Raw genomic sequence first — 18769 nt, 5'->3', positions numbered from 1 at the left:
AGTAACAGTAATAATATCCCCTCTGTTCCCTAAGTGTTTCAAAGTTCATTTGAGATATGTCTGGTTCTGGTTATTTAACACAGTAGAGAGAGCTAGCAGTGCAGAAGGATTTGCCAAGGTAATTAGGATCCAGCAGTGAGTGATTCTGCTTGAAGGAAGGCTTATCAGGAAATATAAACATATTGCAGAAAATATTCTACATATTTCTACATATATGTAGAAATTAAGATAGCTACATGAAGAAACAAAAAATACAGGTAACTGATTTTTGCTGTTAAAGCTACTGCTAATACTAGTGCTATCATTTAGTCATGTAAGTTACCACCTATAGAATAATTATATAACATAATAAGTTTAATATTCACCTAAAATAAACTTTCTAACTAAAGCTTTAATGACTCATCTTGTCTTTTTTTTGTCTTACATTTTTATTTAACATATTCATTCTTAATGTGCCTTAAGCAAACTTTCTAATACTTTTTGCTTCACAGCAAGACTTTCTTTTCTGCTTCGTCTGAGCTATAAGCTTCATTCCAGATTTCTGCTGCAATTTACCCATTTTTAAAGTTTTACTTTGTTCCCTAAACTTTCTTTAGAATTTGTTTATTCTTCTTCAGCTTTAGAATTTGAAAAGATCTGTCAAAGAAATCATAGTGAAATAAAAACTGCTGATGGAAATACTATTTTCATGTAGTCTTTTGCTGTATGTCTGCAAGGCACCACTAAAGTGGAACCCAGAACCTATTGATGTGCTGAAGAGTTCACATTTTTCAGAACTTTTATTTCAGACTTTCCATAGAAATTGATAAATATAATGGAAAAAGCTTATTTTGACCATTTCTTTAAATTTTATCAGTTTTTCCATTTATTGCCAAGTAAAACTGATGTATAATTCCTGACATACATCAAGTGAGCAGGTGTTGACACACTTTCCCCTATCACAAGCATCTCAGAAACAAGAAATCATGTAAAAGATTCACAAATATCCAGGTTATCAGATCACTCACTACAGCATATTGTTGGGGGACTTTTGGTGGTTTTTGTTTTTTCTTCTCTCAGCTACTTAATCTAAAATAAATTAGAGAAATTCTTCCTCAATAGAAGTGGTGGGAAATAGCTTTTAAAAGCATGAATATACTTTGATTTACATAATTTTTCCTGTAATATCTTCATCCTCTTCCTGGTGTTAATTGTTGTTAATATTTCATGTTGTAGCACTTTAAGTTAAAGCAGCATGGGAAAGACAGTCCTGTTTCACTGTGATGGTACAGTGTGGTCAACACTTGCATACAAACAAGTGTTGGGAAGGATAAGGATTGGACAGGAAGGTCTCACACATATGTATGTGTAACAGAAAGATCTTTGAACGTAGAATCTGAAGAAGGAATAGAAATGATAGCAAGTTTTGATATAGAAGAGAAGAACTGCTGAGCCAGTCTTATTGGGTAGCTTGAAGGCAAAGACCAAGTGAGTGGGAAGGGAATTTTATGACTTAGAGCAAAGGATAAACCCACCTCAAACAAAATATGTTTTTACCAAGCAAAAGGATTTTCACAGACAAACAAGAAAACCAATGTTGCAAGTAGAGAAAAAATCTCAGAATTTTCCACTGCAAGAAAACTGAAAAACAACTTCTAGCTGAAACTGTAACATACTAACTTTTTGTGATTGGAATAGTAACATGAATATGGTAATATTAGTAGTTAGGATAGGCTATAGGTAATAGTAAAAGTATTGATTGGTTGCCATGTATTAAGATGCTCTGTAATGAAAAGTATATAATGTATTGTAACCAGAACTAAAGGGGGCTTCAGACGAACCCACAGCTGTGGCTGGAAAGGCTGTGGGCTGGGCTCTTGTCACCCACGACCCGTGAATTGCTGTATCATTTGGATATAATAAACAGCATTCTAAAGAGCCGCCTGGAGCCCTGCATCTCTCGGTTTTGGCTCTTACAAACAAGAACTGAAATAAAGTCTGCTTTCTGAGACTGAAAATAGCATTATAAATTGTTCGTTATCCTTGAACATGACTTAAAAGACAAAATTTCTTTTGATAACATATGCACCTATAACGCAGGAACTTTGACAGGTTTGAAAGGAATGAAGTACAGTGATTCCACCCTCAATGTTTTTGCTTCGGATTTTAAGACTTACATTGGTTTTCTAGATTTATCTCCGTTAAGGTTTTGGGGGGCTTTGCAGTTTCAATAATATACAGTTTTACTTGTTCTGTTACAAGTTTAATGACTAAGTAGTGAACTTTGGGCATTTAACAAGCTTCCTCCAAGTACATTTGTAGTGCTGCTTTATTTTTAGTTGGGAAGTTTATAGCTAAATCTCATTTTAAAATTAATTTGATGTTTAAATCAATTCCACAAAAGTAATGTTGTCTTTTGTCTGCTATTTAAATATCTATTTCTGCTTTATCAGTACGTTTTTCTATGCATGATTGAATTCCTCCATCATAAAAATTCCATTATACAAGGAAAAACAAATAGGTTATTTCTATCTGGAGGTTATAGCCGTGATCATAGTTCATGTGGCTTCTTGGAACTCTGTATAATTCTGGTTGGATACATCTATATTACTTTGGTAGGAGTAGGTATGTTTGGGATGAGATTTGGTGTGTCAGGAATCTGGTTTATATCTGTGACTGCCTTTAGCATGTAGAAAGGATGACATGGACACAGAGTAAAGGCTGGGAATCAAGAGAACATCCTTTGATGAAAAAAGAATTATCTGGAAAGTATGTTTCTTGAAACTCTATCAATAACCCCAAGTATCAACTTGGATGTTTTACTTGTTTGTTTCAAACTATTTGTTTGTGCTTTCTTTACCTTTCTTCCACATCCTTCATTTCTTTGGTGAGTCAATTAGGTTGCCTCTGACTGGAGGGCAATTATTAGGTTACCTGAACACTTTTCCAAACCTCCTCAGTGCGTAAATCTCATGTGAAGAAATACAGACTTTTAATAACATTTGGTCAAAATGTTAAGATATCTGGACTGTTTCCTTAAAGCAGAAGTCTAAATGTGTTTATTGAAAATCTTCAATCAGATTTGTGATTTTAAGTGCAATTAGTAGCAATTAAATTTTGACTTTCAGGTTTGAAAGACCAATAACACAGGAAGAAGACTAAAATGTGATGTGAAACTTTGTTTTGGGAAAGCAGGTATATAGGAAATAGGTAAAAGCATCCAATTAAATTGGAACAAAACTCATGTTAACCCTTCAGCTCAGAATCGCCCAGGAATAACTCAGACAATAAATTATATTCATTTCTCCCTATTTGAAAGACACTTGTGTTGGCGTCCCTGTTGTCCTGGCACCTTGGGAAGATTCTTAGGAATTTTTTGAGAATATTCTTGGAAATGCTGAACATTGGTAAATATTGATATAACAGAATATTGGAAATATTATTGGAAAAAATATCATGGGAATAGTCTGATGAAGAATAGTTTTCTTTAATTTGTATTTTAACAGTTCCAAACTCATACAAACTTCCAGAAGTTTTAATGGTGCCTTCAATTTTTTAAGTACTCAAGAATTCAGCAATTGCTTTCATGTGAGGTTTGCTTTTTTTTTTCATATCTTTCCTAATGCAAATTTCTTCAAGTTTGTTTAGGGCTAGTAATAATCTTAATGATAGAAAGTCTGTCTCTGAAACTCCAAGCCCCACAGATGTGTGGGTTTTTAGTCTCTGGAACTTTGTCTTATATCTCTCCCCATTTGCAAGGAATATTGCTAAAACATGCTGATGTTCCAGTTCTGGATGATGGATTACTTCTAAGGAATGTTTTTTTCCATCTCCTCACATCTTTTTGCTCTGGTTTTTACCCTTCTTAACTGACATTGTGTCTTTCATACTCTTCCTCTAAAGTTTTTGCACTTAATTCCTCCAAGATATTCTTCACACTTGTAATCCCCCATTTGCCTTAATTGCAATTGCCCCTGTAGTTATTGCAGACCTACTCATCTGCCTTGGTCTGCTGCATTGACAGTACTAAGTACTTTCTATTTCTTTCAGTTCTCATTTTGTTTCTATGGTGTGGTCAAATAACTCACATATTCTTCATTCTTCTGTAAGAATCATTGGCCAGATGCAGACAATCAACTTGTTCAGCAGTACCCACAGCATGTATCTCTAAAGCAACAGAAAAACTGTGGAGGTATGCAGCAAAGAGGAATTATATTCTCTGTATTTCTTAAAATCTGTTAATGGGGAGTTTCTCAGCAAACCAACGTTTAATACTGATTTTTTTTTCTGTAAAAAAAGAAAAAATAATCAGTATCAAACCTTGTATGTACCTTGGTAATGAAATGGTCATTCTGAGTCACTTGTATCAGGGTATGTTTGAGATGTGTCCTGTAAAGAAAGGTTCTGCCATTATTATTTTAGCTATCCATACTGGGGATAGGCTCAAATAAAAGAATATATTACATTACATCCTCTTATAAACTTCCAGCAGATAGCGTGGCAGATCTCGACTCGTACCTGCTTATTAAATTACTTTTTACATCTGTATGACACAGTGTAGAAGTGCAGAGACCTGAAGTGTTACACTTGCCTAAGCACAGAAATCAAATCATAAAAGAGCCACTGCTTGCACCATAACAATGTAGACATATTGGTACTGTTTCTGAGTGTCAGCTGGTGATATTATCATAATTAACTGTGCTCTGAGCATAAGTCTGAGATTATATTTAATTATACATTGTACCATCTTACCTAAAGTAAACCATTGTTTTATTAAACTAACTAGAATTAAATTCCTCCATTTAAAGTGTTTCTAATTTAAAATGTATATTTTGGAAAGACTCCTCAAAACTGAGCTAATTAGCTGGGATTGCCCATTCGAATGTTGTACAAAATACATGAAATTTGTCCAAAATATATTAAAAATAATTGAACCAGCTCTAAAAGAAATAAGTTTTGCTATGATTGCTCACGCAGAATATTTTTTGGTAAAATGATTTCATAAAGAAATCTATCAGTCTTTCATATATTTACAATAAAATGCTCATCTAATTCTAAAAACAAAAGTTGATACTTATTACTGAACTGTGATTCCTACTCAAAAAACCCCCAAACCAAACAAACACAAAAATTAAAACCCAAACCTTTTTTTCCTCAAACTTTTCATTGTATTTATTACTGGATTACAATTCCAGAAAGCTTTCTGAAAATATCCCCTAAATTAATTAGTTTGTTTTTACTTTTATGAATTCTAGCTGTAAACCTGTTTCAGATAAGAAGTAACTATTGTAACATTTTATTCTGATTTACCTTTAATCTTGAAGTTGTAATAATATGGGGTTTATAACAAGAGTCATCTCACACATCATAAACATCAGTTAATTCTTGAGGTAATCATTTCTGTCAGGAAGTATTAGCTCTTTATCTTCTTTTTTCCTCTTCAGTCAGAGTCGGGATTAAAAGCACGAGAGATGGAATTTCATGTTTGGACTCAGTTGTTTAATTCTTATCTATAGTATAGCAAGTGCTACAGCACTTCTAGATAACAAGCTAAAAATTAAGAACTGGGGCTGCATCTCGCTCATTACAAGGTCTTTTAAAGCCAAACAGTCCAATTAAAAGCTAACACCTACATTATGTTTCATTTTGACCCAATGACCAAACACCTGTGACCCGCAGTGTGGCATTTTCTATCCAGTTAACAAATGCCACCTAAACCCAAGAAGGAGAAGAACAAGAAGAAAGAAACATCCGCCCTAAAACCTCCATCTTGTCCCATACTTGTTACTATATTCTAAAATCCCAAACTCCAAACCCTTCACCATATGATGTTACACACTTCTATTCAAACTACACACCAGTGATTCCAGTTCTATCATTCAATTTTGGAAGCCTCCTCCAAGGCCTCAGGTCAAAAGCAGTGTTCTTTTGGGGGTCAGTGCCTGACAGCAAGGAAAGTTAAAATTCCCTGTTTTTAGGGTTCCAACAAGGAAGCAGTGAGGGCTGAATGCTCCTTAAATAGTGAAGGGAGACAAGTAGCACAATCGAACCAGAAGGGGCTCAGGTGGGGCTGGACTGAAATGGGCCCCCCAGGGAGGCTGGGTAGGTAGAGCCCTCATGGCTCTGACAGCATCCTTCTGTAATATTTTAGTTATTGACATATTGACATTATTGAAGCTCTGTATAATTGTAAGAATGTTCTTACATTTTTGGGTTTTGTTTTCTACAGCATAATTTTTGAAATGGCATCACAAATCATTGTAAGCTGAAGTTTGCATCAAGAGAGTAACAGGTCTGTTAATGCAGAGAGAAAATTATCCAGTCTTTTCCTGCTTTAGATATGTTTGTGTTCCTATGAGTGATATTCATTGCACTTTATACTCATCTTATAGATCAACAATTCCACTGATTTCAGCTAAGTCTTCTCTGAATGTCTAACTCCTCTGAGTAGACTATTTTTGAATTCCTGGAAGCTCTGTCTTTAGGCACCTCCTGCATAAAATAAAGTACAGGTAAACAATATAGATTAAATACTGGACTGCTTAAATTGATAGGAGTTTTGCCACTGCATTTTCTTTGGTCCAGAATTTAAGCTTACTCCTCTATATTTTTCATCCAGAAAGTGAGGAATATAAATGTAAGTTCTTAACGTCTTCAGCCCTCTTTTTATCTTTTATAAAAGACAAGGAAAGGAGAAGAAAGAAGGCTTGGCTCACCTAATTTTTCATTATCCTGTATTTCAGAATTTGATATCCAAGTTTCTTTTTTTAAAATTAGAACCTGAGAGGCAGATTTTAGCCTGAGGTTTGTGTTAAGTATTTTTCTACAGTGAAAGGAAAGAAACCTTCAGATCAGACTGTGATCAATCTTTGAGAGCATAAGTTCCCAAGCCTTTGCTGAACTGGCAAAATAGGCATGGCAGTATCCTCGCTTGCTAAAGATAAGATTATTCTAACTGAGAAGACTTTTCCCCAAAAAGTGACTAAACAAAAGTAAAAAGAGCTCCTTAAAAAGTCTTTGGCCTTGAAGATGCCTATTAGGACAACTGCCTTTCCCAGAGCAGCAGTTGCCTGGACTAATGATTTTCAAAGGACCATAAGGAAAGTGGAAATCAAATGGTGAGAAAAAGGTCCTTAACAGCTGCTTTTGTTGCCAGAAGCTCCCTTGATTGCATCACATGTTTAGCTCAAACTACTAAAATTGAACACAGTGTCTCACTGATAATTATATCTTTTTATCTAGAAAGATGGACAAGCCAAACAGTCACTTTCATCTGCCAGAATCTGTGAAGCAGAGCTAATTGGCAGGATGTTAGAGAGGTCATGGCATAGTCCAGTGAGAGATTAAATACACCTGAACTCCTTGAAATTAGCTCAGTATAATTTCAGACTTCCCAGGGAACCGATTATCATTTAAAGTTAATAATCATAGTGAAAACAACTGGGAATGTATGGGAAAGGTCCGGATTCAAAGGAAAGGACTGTAAAGTATGGAAAAATTTTAGTGAAAATCTAATGCATCGTTCAGGTAAAAATAAATCTTCATCTATGTCTCTTTATGTCCTTTCCTTCCCATCTAAAAAAACTTTCAAGAACAGCAAGAACCAATATATTAAGACACACACATATGATGTCTCTTTAACTTCATATGCTCAATCTAGGGATGACCAATAATGGATGCCCAGGGAAGAATCTAAGAATATAACAAGTATGTAATACATTTCCAAAATATCTTCCTAGCCTTTAGCCATTCCTACCTAAGGCACATCCCCAGCTGTTTCAGTCAGCTGTTTCCCCAGATGCTTCTACCAGAAGCATTAAAGTATCCATGGTTTCTCTGCAAGCTTCAGGGAAAGAAGAGTGTGGTATCAAGCGATTCCAGGGAGAAAAGTGACTCTCTGCAGCGGCAGTCACAATCCTACTTTTTTTCTTCTGTCATGCACTCACCCCCCTCTAGTGAGAGCATGATTGGTGACCTCACTTTTCTTTTAGGCAGTTTCTCTTGGCTCTCTGTTGAAGCTCTTCCCCTTTGCTGTGTCTCTGCAATTCCCCTAGAGGAGTGCATCTGGCTCCTCATTCTTCAAGAAGCAAAATTCAATTCTTTCTGAGGTTGCTTATGTTGGCTCTGAACACAGGATAAACTTACACCTATATACGCAAACATTTTTCAAAATGTTTTTTCAAACATTTTGAAACCTAGTTGGATGCTGAGAGCCAGGTAGTCATTCTGCCAACTGACTACGAAATCGTTAAAACTGTATTTAACAAAGTGTTTGTCTTGTTGTATCAGTTTGATCCCTAATAGAACCTGTAAGGTGCTATTGGCAGTGGATCAGAGCTCTGTTACAGTGCTCCCATTGTTTTTTTGAGAGTAAAAATCCTCTTCAAAGAAATGCATATCTCTGTTTGTAAGGTTTTAGTAAATGAAATGCAAATATTATAGATTGTGCAGATTAATATAATAATACAATATTTTTTCTATTAATAAGGATGATAATGCACTTTTTAACTACGCTGGTTACGTAGTTAAAAAAGTAAAGGTTAACATTTTTCGGGAAAGGCTGGTGAAACAGGTTTGCATTAAGGTTTTTTTGAATTTGTAACTTTGTCATATTACCAGGAAATTAAAACCTAAATCAAATAAATCACATTCAAATCGGATTTATGAAGCAGATATTGTATGCACAAAGATTTCAAGCTTAAAATAGTATTCTTGGTATTCTTTAATATAAAAATTTGACTTGTAAAATATTTAATGAAATTATTGAAAGGGCTATTATACTTGACACCACTTCCCTATCAGCATGCATGTTGATATCAAGTTCTAACTTAATTTTACCTCAATTTTTTGTTCTCTCATTTATTCTCTCATGCATGTTTCCCAGGATAGCCCACTGGTCTTACAGTCTGACAGAAATGTAACAGTGAATGCAAGAAATCACATGGGACAGTTAACTGGACAACTGACAGTGGGTGAGTGTTCTTTATTGAATATTATGTTTATCAGTTTAGCTTTATCAATAGGCTTCATTAATTACCATCATATGTAAAATATTACTGAAAAGCCGGGGGAAAAAAAAATCTCATCAGCATACTCAAAAAACATTCCATACAATGGAAGAGCATAATTCAGCATTAGCTCAAGAAAGAAAAACTAGAAATGCCTCAAAAAACTTAAATGAAAAGAGTTTAATGAAAAAACATTATTTTTGAGACCTTTGTAACAAAACAATCTGAAAAACCCTCAGCAAAATATGTTCAACAATGCTTTCTTACACTTTCTGTCAGTCTTCCATTTCTTCAGTGGCAATTGCTTTGGCCCTGTCACTCTTGTAAGGCATTTGTATCAGCACGTATTCAAAGTAGTTGGAGTAACAGAATGTAAAAAACAGACAAAAACTAAAAAACAAAATTCTTTCCCAGTCATTACAAAATTTAAATAAAAAGCTAATATACTGCCAGTCATTCATTACAACTGATATTTTACTAAGTATGAAATAAAGCAGTTCCAAACGAAATGGAAATTAAAAAATCCTCTACTTATCTGTTTCACTTACCATGTATTTTCCCCCATTTTATGAAGTCTATTGTGTTGTACTTTGTTTTTAGTGCAAATCATACATCTTGTGTTAATAAATATGAAGTAGTATTTTTTTATATTTTCTGAACTAGAAGAGTACTGATATTAAATTATTTTTAAGAATATTGGCCAAAAATTCACTGAAAAGTGATGTTCTAGTTGTAGTACAAACCAATATATATTGACTGGGAATGGGATGAAAAATATAACAACATACATGCATAAGACCTTAGTATATAAAATTCAGGGAGACGCCCCTTAGACTTTTTGTGTTTTAATTTTTCTCATTTTACTTTTGGATTAAGATGTGTTTTATTAATTGTTTTTTCCTCATGTGCTGAGGTTATGCCCACAAATTAGGTTAAACTCTAGTTGCAATCTATACTAAGTTATCACACTGACTGGAAACAGTGGCTTCTAGTTGTAGAAATGTTTGCCAAGCGCACACAGTGACACACCATCTGCACTGATTCCCCTGAACGACCACATCGAATGAGTGTGCAAAGGTAACCAGACTTGATAGCAGGTACAGATGAGGAAAATTAAGCCAACACCTGTTCTGGCCATATTGTACTTGCCCAGTGCAATTATGAAATGCAGTTCTCTATCATCTGGAAACTCTCTTGTTAAAGCCTCTACTTTAGCGGGTAATTGCAAAAAAGTGAGTTGCCCATGGCAGACACTCACATTGGCTGAAATAGATATAACATTTTTATCACTGACACTGTTCTGCCTGAGTGAATCCAGCACTGAAAATGAGTGTGAGTGTATTGAGACTGACCTACTTAAAGGCATCACACGAGAGGTTAATATTCTAAAAACATGAAGGCCTAAAAAAACCATATGTTTTTATGTTACCATCATTAGGGTGAACACCTTAAGCTTCTTGGTGTGCAGCTGGTGCCATCTCTGGAGACTAGAAGCTTGTTAAATTGCAATATTTTATTTACATTATTTCTTAATCTATCTTCCTCTTTATTTTTGTATATGCCCTTTATTATTTCTTATGTCAGTATATTTTTTTTTTTTTTGTGAATCCTCTGTACAGTATTGGATACATGTTAAAATATTCCTTATCTCTAATTAAACACTTCTTACTTAGTAAAGACAGTCACAACTGCCAGTAGAATCAGTAAAATCTGGATGTTCTACTATTAAGAAATCAAATAAATTAGCAGGAACCTAAAAGTAAAAATATATAATTAATGCACTACCGTCTAAATTTTTTTGTTTTTGAAAGACAGAACAGAGATAAAGTTTTTACTTTTGCGTAGGCAAAAGCATGACCACATTTCCTGAAAGGATAGGAGGGGACTTTTCTATACCGAGTTTGCTGACATAAGAAAATATTTCTTTCTGTTAGTTGTAAATGCACTCCAGAAAGTCCCTGTCTTTAAAAATGCTCTCTGTTCATTCACTAGTGCTGTGTGCTGAAGGAGCTGTTTGTGTGGCTGGCCAGTGAAAGGAATGAAAATAAACAGTGAGGGAAAATATTTTAAGCAACAGAAAATTAAATTATAATGTCTTGGGGGGAAAATTTTCATGTTAAAACTTTGAAATGTCATTATCTGTTCAGTCTTTAAAGAGTTGAAAAATCATTTTAAAAAATAGACGGCAAGTTAATATGCATGGCAGGAGCATTCTACAAAGAAAGAAGGTTGTCAGTGCATTCAAAAGGATGATAATGCAGTTTTTATACATGTGATATCATTGGCATTTTATCCACATTTAACAGGACTGAAGTGATACTACAAACCAGAAAATAGGCTGGTCTCATCCTGTATTTGGCAACCAAATTTCTGCTCCTGCCAGATTTTAGGACAACTAAAAATTCTTTCTGTGGTATTTGAAACCATGCCATGTAAGACTAAGACAACCTTAAGAGCATACCATAATGGGAAGATGGATTGATGTAAAAAAGTAGTATTGAGGCTGGAAGGAAGAAGGCTATATGTTCACTCAGGGAGATGGAAAAAATCCAGTGAAACTCTTAATGGATATTCAATTCTGTAAGTGACTATGGAAGACAAAATACGTCATTAAAGTGCATCATTAAGACATCTTGGGAAACATCCTAACCTAGAGGAGTGAAGAAAAAGTATATGATTTTTTTCTTTTTTTTAAGGTAACTAAGTGTATTGGATGATTGAATGTTTGCATGTTTAAATGGTATAAATTCAAGTTATGCTTCAGGTCATACAATACCAAGGGTACACCCATTATTGCAGTACAGTATTTTTATACTGGCACTAAAAACTGTACAGAGAGAAAGTCACAGCTGTGGCAATGCTTTCTGTTGGGATCTGTACCAAGTGAGCAAGAGATGTTGGTTTGTACTCCAGGCTATTCATAACATATGATCTGGAAACTGCCAAGTTTGTGTCTGGATCTCCAAGAGACTCCACAGCCTTCAGTTTTTAGACATGCCATTTAAGACCAATGGAGCAGATGTAGCATATACATGAATTGTATCTACAAAATAAAGATGAAAAGATGACAATCCATTGAACTTTGCTGAATAAATTATCACCTCTCCCCTCCCAATCCTTAGTTACTAATACTTATTACTGAATTACTTTTACACAACCTTTTTTCTCTGTGTAACCAGTATTTGAATAGTTTATATAGAAAATGATCTACCTCTTTCTTTCTACCAATCTGAGAAATGCACATTAGTTGCTCACCTTGAGCCTCAAGTCTTTTGTCTCCATGCTGTCTGCACATATCTTATATACCTCTGCCTGCCTTTGACTGGAGTATATTAGGATTGCAAACACTAAAAAAAAGTAATGTGACATTTGAAACTGAAATGCATATTTATATTTGATGTAAATTCGTCTTCATTGGATTATTATTTGGTTGGATTATTATTTCAGGTTCTTTTTTTTTTTTTTTTTTTTTTTTTTTTTGTGAGAGGTGGTTTTTTCCTTACTTTTTTCCTTACTGTAATAATTGTTTCTGACAGGTATTTCTGCTACTGTTTGACCCTTTTCTGTTCATAAAGAGCTCTAGGGATATCTGAAATGAACAAAAAAGTGTGTTTCATTTCTGCTAAGCTTTGAGCCCTTGGACAGAATCATGACTTTCACAGATATCCAGACCTGTACAAGTCAGAGCTTTAGAGAGCTCCTAAACCTGTCGCTTTAGTCACTGAGATCTCCAGAGCCATGCAAATTCAGAAAAAAATATTTTAATACCAAAGTTATATCACATTCTTGCAGTTACTTTTTGAAAATGACAGGAAGATATATGATTTTCAATTACAGCACGGCTAAAGACTGATAACATTACTGAAAGATATATTCAAATAACTTGTCAACCTTGGAGATCTTTTCCATACATTTACCACAAAACTTGTCTTGTGCATTCCGAGATCTTTTTCTTTAAAATGTGCTTGCTTCCTTGCCGTGTTCCATCAAGAGTATTTGGGTTATTGTGCAGAAACTGTTGGCCATTAGAAACTGCAGGTATGCAACTTTGTGGAGTTTCCTTCATCATTCATACCTATATCATATATGGCAGTTTCCTATGCTTATATCAAGTGATACCTTAACAGGTAACACATCCTGCTACCCCTGCACTTCTGAGGTGATCAAATAACTCATCACCTAAATGCCACTTCTGATTTTCCCTTTGCAACATTTAGATGTCAATGAAAATCTGAATCAAGATACAGCATTTCAAGTATTCTGGTTTTTTGAATCATCTGTGGGAGTAACAAAATGTTATGATATATTCTTACTCTATGAGGTAGTAACAATAGTAATAAGGTATATGTAATAATATGTCTATACATGTTGCTCTAAATCTTTGGTATTATTGTCAGGCATTTACTTAAGATTTTTATGAACTTGAACTAAGTATCCATTAATAACATGCTTAATGAGACAATAAATGTTTCTGGGTTTGAATCTTGTCTGCATACACTATAGCCTCAACTGAAAGGTCTTTTCTCCTAAGTGTTGCAAGAAGAGGGTGGTTTTAGAATGATCATCCATATAGACCCTTTCCTCACTATAGGAAAAGGGAAAAAATGGTCTCAGCTCTTCTCTTATCTGCATAATTGTTCTTGTATCATCTGTAGTAGGGTTCTGGGAGGGAAGGGATTAATTGATTTACAATCTCTCATTATCTGTTTCTGCCTTTCAGCTGGTAAAACATGGATTAGAGCTTGTCAGGAATATGTGAAATAAAGACTTTCTCCTTCCACTTACAAAGAGGTTTGCCCACCTGTCATTCCAAACTACAGTGAGATTTCCAAAATCTGAAATACATTAAACATTCTGCTAGTCTAATTTCCATATAGAAGCAATTGCTCTTGTACACACTGTGGTCAGTAGCATAATTATTGTTGTTAAGAAGATATGACAAAACAAAGCTAGATAAATGACTTATCATGTTCTCAGTGTTCTCTCAATTTCTATTCCTTAACTGAAATACAGGCTGAATAAACACAAATTTTGGCCCCTAATACCACTTTAATATATGCGAATAAGAAATGTAGGCTATTCATTTTACCATACCTAGATAAATTAGTAGTCCAGTTTTTGCAGTTATATACAAAGAGGAGTATTTCACATTGAAATGCAGACTGAAAATGTAATAGCTTAAGATCTTCTTTTGGGACATTTTGTCATTCATCAAGTTATTGTAGCGAAGGTTTTTAAATTATAGTTACTTCACTTCCTCTTAGTTTTCTAATGCAAAAATAAATGAACACAGAATCCATAATTTCTGGGCTAAATTACTTGCACTCCTTACAGTTTTTTAGATTTTCTGTTGACAATCACTTGGCTGTCTGATGTTTTCCCTGCTACCTTTTGATTAGGTACTTGTCATTCAGAGAATATTTGGATAATTTGCATAGCAAAATCATACATTCTCAATGTACTAATTTTAAAGTATGATGTTTCTTAAACTTTTATAGCCAGTTCAGCACTCTTCCCAGATGTGGGAATATAAACAATTTATCAAGAAGGGAAAATGCAACTGATTTGTGGTACAAATCCATTGTCAGATCTTTTAAATTGAGGTCAATTGGAGATAACTTGCTCTTTTTTTATACAGGTTAGTTTACCTTGTACTTAACTGCAGGGTTAAAGGATTTCTTTCAGCTTCAGGACTCACTACAGAAGGAATGATGGAGCAGTGCCTGGAAGGCCATATGGCTTTATGTCTCCTCCTGGCAAAGCACGTGAGATGAGCCAAGAGGCAGTCAGAAAGTGAGCCATGTTGCTTATAACAGTTGAAATGTCCAGCTGGAATCTGAGTCTCATCCCTCATAATTTACAGTGCAACGTGACATTGCCTCCATTTCTGTCTGTCTAGTCCATGGAAAAGTCTTTTTGCAAACCATCTGTGCTCCTATCACAGGTTTTGTGATAGGAGTTCACCTAATATATACTCTTAATGACTTTGGCTAAACTATCATGAGAATCCACTCCCATTAATTAATTATCCTGAAGTGCATTATTAAGAAAATGTGAAACTCTCTGAAAACTGGTCCAAACTTTGACCTATTTGCCAGCACTTTGATGGATCTGCCAAACTGATACTGAAAAAATTGACATCATAATTTATTTGAAACCCATCCATATTTCTCTTGCAACTCTCTGTTTAAGCAATTTACAAACAATAGAAAGCATCAGGGTTTGTTTGTTTTGATTCAGCATCAAGAGACAGACAACTCCTTACTTTTTGTTTCTATTTCACTAGTGAATTAGTTGCATCATTTTCTGTGGAAACTTCATGTGTGTATTTGAAATTCAGCTATGGCAAATATGTCCTTGTGACAAGCCCTTGCATTAACTGGATTGAAAAATAATACTTTTTTACATTTCCATTACACAATTAACTCATCAAACTGTTAAATATAGTACATCAACCATTTTCAGTCCAGTTTGTGTTTGGTTAACAAGATGTCTTTGAAAGAGAGAGATGCTTTACATAGTACATCTGATTGCTTCTGATAAATTAGGTATATTTTCAGTTTTTAAGCAATACCTTTCGTATCATTATGATGATGTTATTATATGTTATGTGCAGACACATTGCTGGTTAGTATTTGAAATACTCTATGGTGTAAAATATATCTTAAGTCTCCCTCATTGCCACGTGAATTGCTATATGAAAACTGTGCTGTAAAAATAGAATTGTAAGATATCTTTCTGTCAGTTATTAGGAGCAAGTGGTCATTCCTTCTTGTAGGTATAGCCATTATTTAGCCTGATACCTCCTTTCTGAAATACAAAAGCATATCACATTAGTTGAGATGTCAAGAATTAAAAATTCTCTATGAATAAACACAACTGCAAGCAGCAGTTTCAGCATAGTTATTTCAGGGGAGAGAAAGTGCTTATACATTGTTGGTATTAGACAGCTTATCCAAAATGTCTATGCAGTGGATATGATTCTTTGCTTTATCATCCTCAGTAGTGTGTTACACATAATCTTCTTTGAATCTTAAAAGTAATAACTTCAGTACTTCCAGAGCTGAGGTCTTAAGATCTCTTCCCCCTATTTCTGCATTTGGTATATTTTCTTTCTTCTTTCTACCTTCTTCAGACTCTAAAATTTCTTGTCGTTTGAGTCTTGATCCAACTTCTCTTCTTCTCTTTGTCTTTCCCTCAGTCTGAGCTCAGGAAGAGTATTTCTACCTCGGATACAAGGTTCAGCTCATGTTAGTTCATATCTGAAGCTGTATGGATCTAACGTGGAAGGCACTTTTTCTGTCTGTAACTAACAGACACAAAGAAAAACATACTTTGTACTTTCATAATTAGTCTGATATTTTTCTTTTTGTACCATAGACAAAACTCATGCAGATTATTTTCTTTTCTTGTTTGTCTATGATCTAAATTTGGAGAGAATTTTAAGGTCCAGTAACTTATTTTTGATGTGTGCTTTTGACAGTTTCTAGAAAATTGGTACTGGAAACAGGAGAAAAAGGTATTCTGCTGTATTTCTCAAATATTTTATCCTCCTCCCATCCCACCCAACCTGGCCCCATAAGATATCAGAGGACCTGGAGCTGTGAGCAGTTGATTGATTTAACTGTAGGAGTCTGAGTGGGAAGAGGTAATTAGTGTATTCATGGTGGTGCAAAAGTATTAGTGTTTAAACATTAATCCATTGACATCTGCTGTTACCCACGTGCTGGCCAGTACAGACAGCGTAACTACTGCCCAAATGTTCAGGGAGGGAGAAGTGATTTCCTTTTGTAGGAGAGACATCCCAAAAGTCAAAGAAATTGAGTTATTTAGAGGTATATAAGTAATTTTAGAGGTATAGGAGTGGGTTTGAAGGATGCAGCCTACATCTTCCAAAGATGGTTCCAATTCTTTGTCTTTAGCTTTATCTGAAGCTAATACTTCATTTAGCTTCAAAAACAGCTGCTGTGCATGCGTTGTGACATTCACAAGGCTGCTGCTGTGTGCTAAGTATTATTAAATTACCTACAACATCTGGACCTTTAACAAGTCTCTGACAAGACATTAAGGTTTTATTTTTACCCCTTTTCTCCCTGATGTTCAGACAGCTCACTAATATTGTCAGGAATATATTATTCTAAGGGGCGAAGGACAAAATAGGGGCAAAAATGAGAAGCCTATTTTAAGTTAATTAAATACAAAAATATAATTTAAAAGAAAGAAGAGCAGTGAGATCTTTCTGATGTTCTTTATTTCAGAGTTGCAGAAAACACTTGGAGGTAGAAATGCAACAGCAGGCTGATGTTCTTTATGATGTTGAAATAATAGCAAAGAGATTTGTCAAACAGGAGAAAGAAGTAATTTCTTTGTAAACTTAGATCCTTTCTTCAGCTAAGTTATATTTTAAAAGTCTGAGTTCTGTCAGTTTTATTATTGAAACATCTATGGGAAATTAGCATGTTTCTAGTCACAAAAGAGATTCTTCCAAGTGAACAGTCAAGCTTGGAAACATTTGTGTTTGCTCATGAAAATTATTTGTCCATATGAGATTGTGAATTTCTTAGATAGCAAGTTCTGGTTCATATCAATTAGTTGACGAGTATTAAAAAAATAAGTAATGAAAATATTTTAGTTTTACGGAATTTGCTCCCATATATTTTCAGATTATCAGAAATTTCATCTCAGTGTTATGTTGCAGTTAATATTGTTTTCTAAAAAAATCAACATTGAAGTTTAATTTCTATTTATTGCACTGCTCCAAGTCCTATAAAAAATATAGTTCCAAAACCAAGTACAATGTAACAGTGTAAATATACTTTAAAAATACATTGGAAAAATAGCAATTAATAACCACAGCTAGAAGCTAAAACACTGCTGCTTTTTTATGCTTATTTATAAATGAAATTATTTCTTTGCCTTTTTTTTACCTCCATTTAGAACAGGATTAGGTTTCAAGTTCCATATTATGCCAATACTAGACATGTTTAATTGTGCCATTTGTTGGTGGGCAGAGCTGTCTTGATGTAATTTGTCTCAAGCATGTACAGCATAGTTAAAGGTATATTTGTGACAGATTTTAAAAATTTCTTTAATGCATAAATATATCTCTGAAAATAACTTCTTTTTCCTTAGGCTATTCTTAGAGTGATAAATACTGTAGTTGTAACTGAATTATGAACAGATGGCATTGAATTAATGATTAGCTCAATATTTTTAAATTTGACTAGATTTCTTCCTGTGAAGAAAAGCATTCCATAAATCTGAAATGAATTAGTCACTGGGAATAGTTAACATTCACTGAATCGCTAACACAAGTTAGAGATCAAAATAATACAGAGTGGGTTTTTTCCAAATCAAAATTAAGGACTACCTTACCTTTAAAATAAGTTAGGGTTCCAAACATTACAAATTATGGTTCCAAAACTTCATGATTTTGCTTTTTTGCTATTCTGCACAGATACTTTGGTTGCAGAAGTTGTTTTGTTGCTCTTTTATCATACATATTGCCAAGGCATCTGGACTTGTTACCTCAAAGTTTTCACACACTTAAAGATTTCTACCCATTTTGTTTCTGGTGCAGAAGATGAAGCCTGGGGCTAATTTAGCACATTTCTTTTTCTCTAGTTGAGAGGTTCTGGTTGGCTTGCCATATTTCTGATGTGAAAACTTTCAGCTAGTCCAGACAAAAATTCTACCTATGCTGCAGGTAGGTCTTGTCTCTGAATTTGCACATCCATCTGCATCTAGGTTATATTTCTTTCCAAATACAGAATCATACACTC

The 18769-nt window shown here is 34.4% G+C and overlaps 1 protein-coding gene across 17 annotated transcripts in view; it reads left to right on the top strand.

The window, feature by feature from the left end:
• SGCZ (sarcoglycan zeta) overlaps positions 1–18769 on the top strand; it is a 412929-nt gene that overhangs the window by 330780 nt on the left and 63380 nt on the right. For all 17 annotated transcript variants that reach the window (XM_088163416.1, XM_088163414.1, XM_088163420.1 and 14 more), the window contains one exon: positions 8864–8951. In XM_088163416.1, the coding sequence (XP_088019542.1) occupies positions 8864–8951 (88 nt within the window). The remainder of the gene's footprint in view (positions 1–8863; positions 8952–18769) is intronic.

This window comes from Sturnus vulgaris, chromosome 4 (assembly GCF_052056855.1).
Source record: "Sturnus vulgaris isolate bStuVul1 chromosome 4, bStuVul1.hap1, whole genome shotgun sequence".
Classification (NCBI taxonomy): domain Eukaryota; kingdom Metazoa; phylum Chordata; class Aves; order Passeriformes; family Sturnidae; genus Sturnus; species Sturnus vulgaris.
The sequence above is the reverse complement of the archived record's forward strand: the minus strand, read 5'-3'. Positions and strand labels throughout refer to the sequence as shown.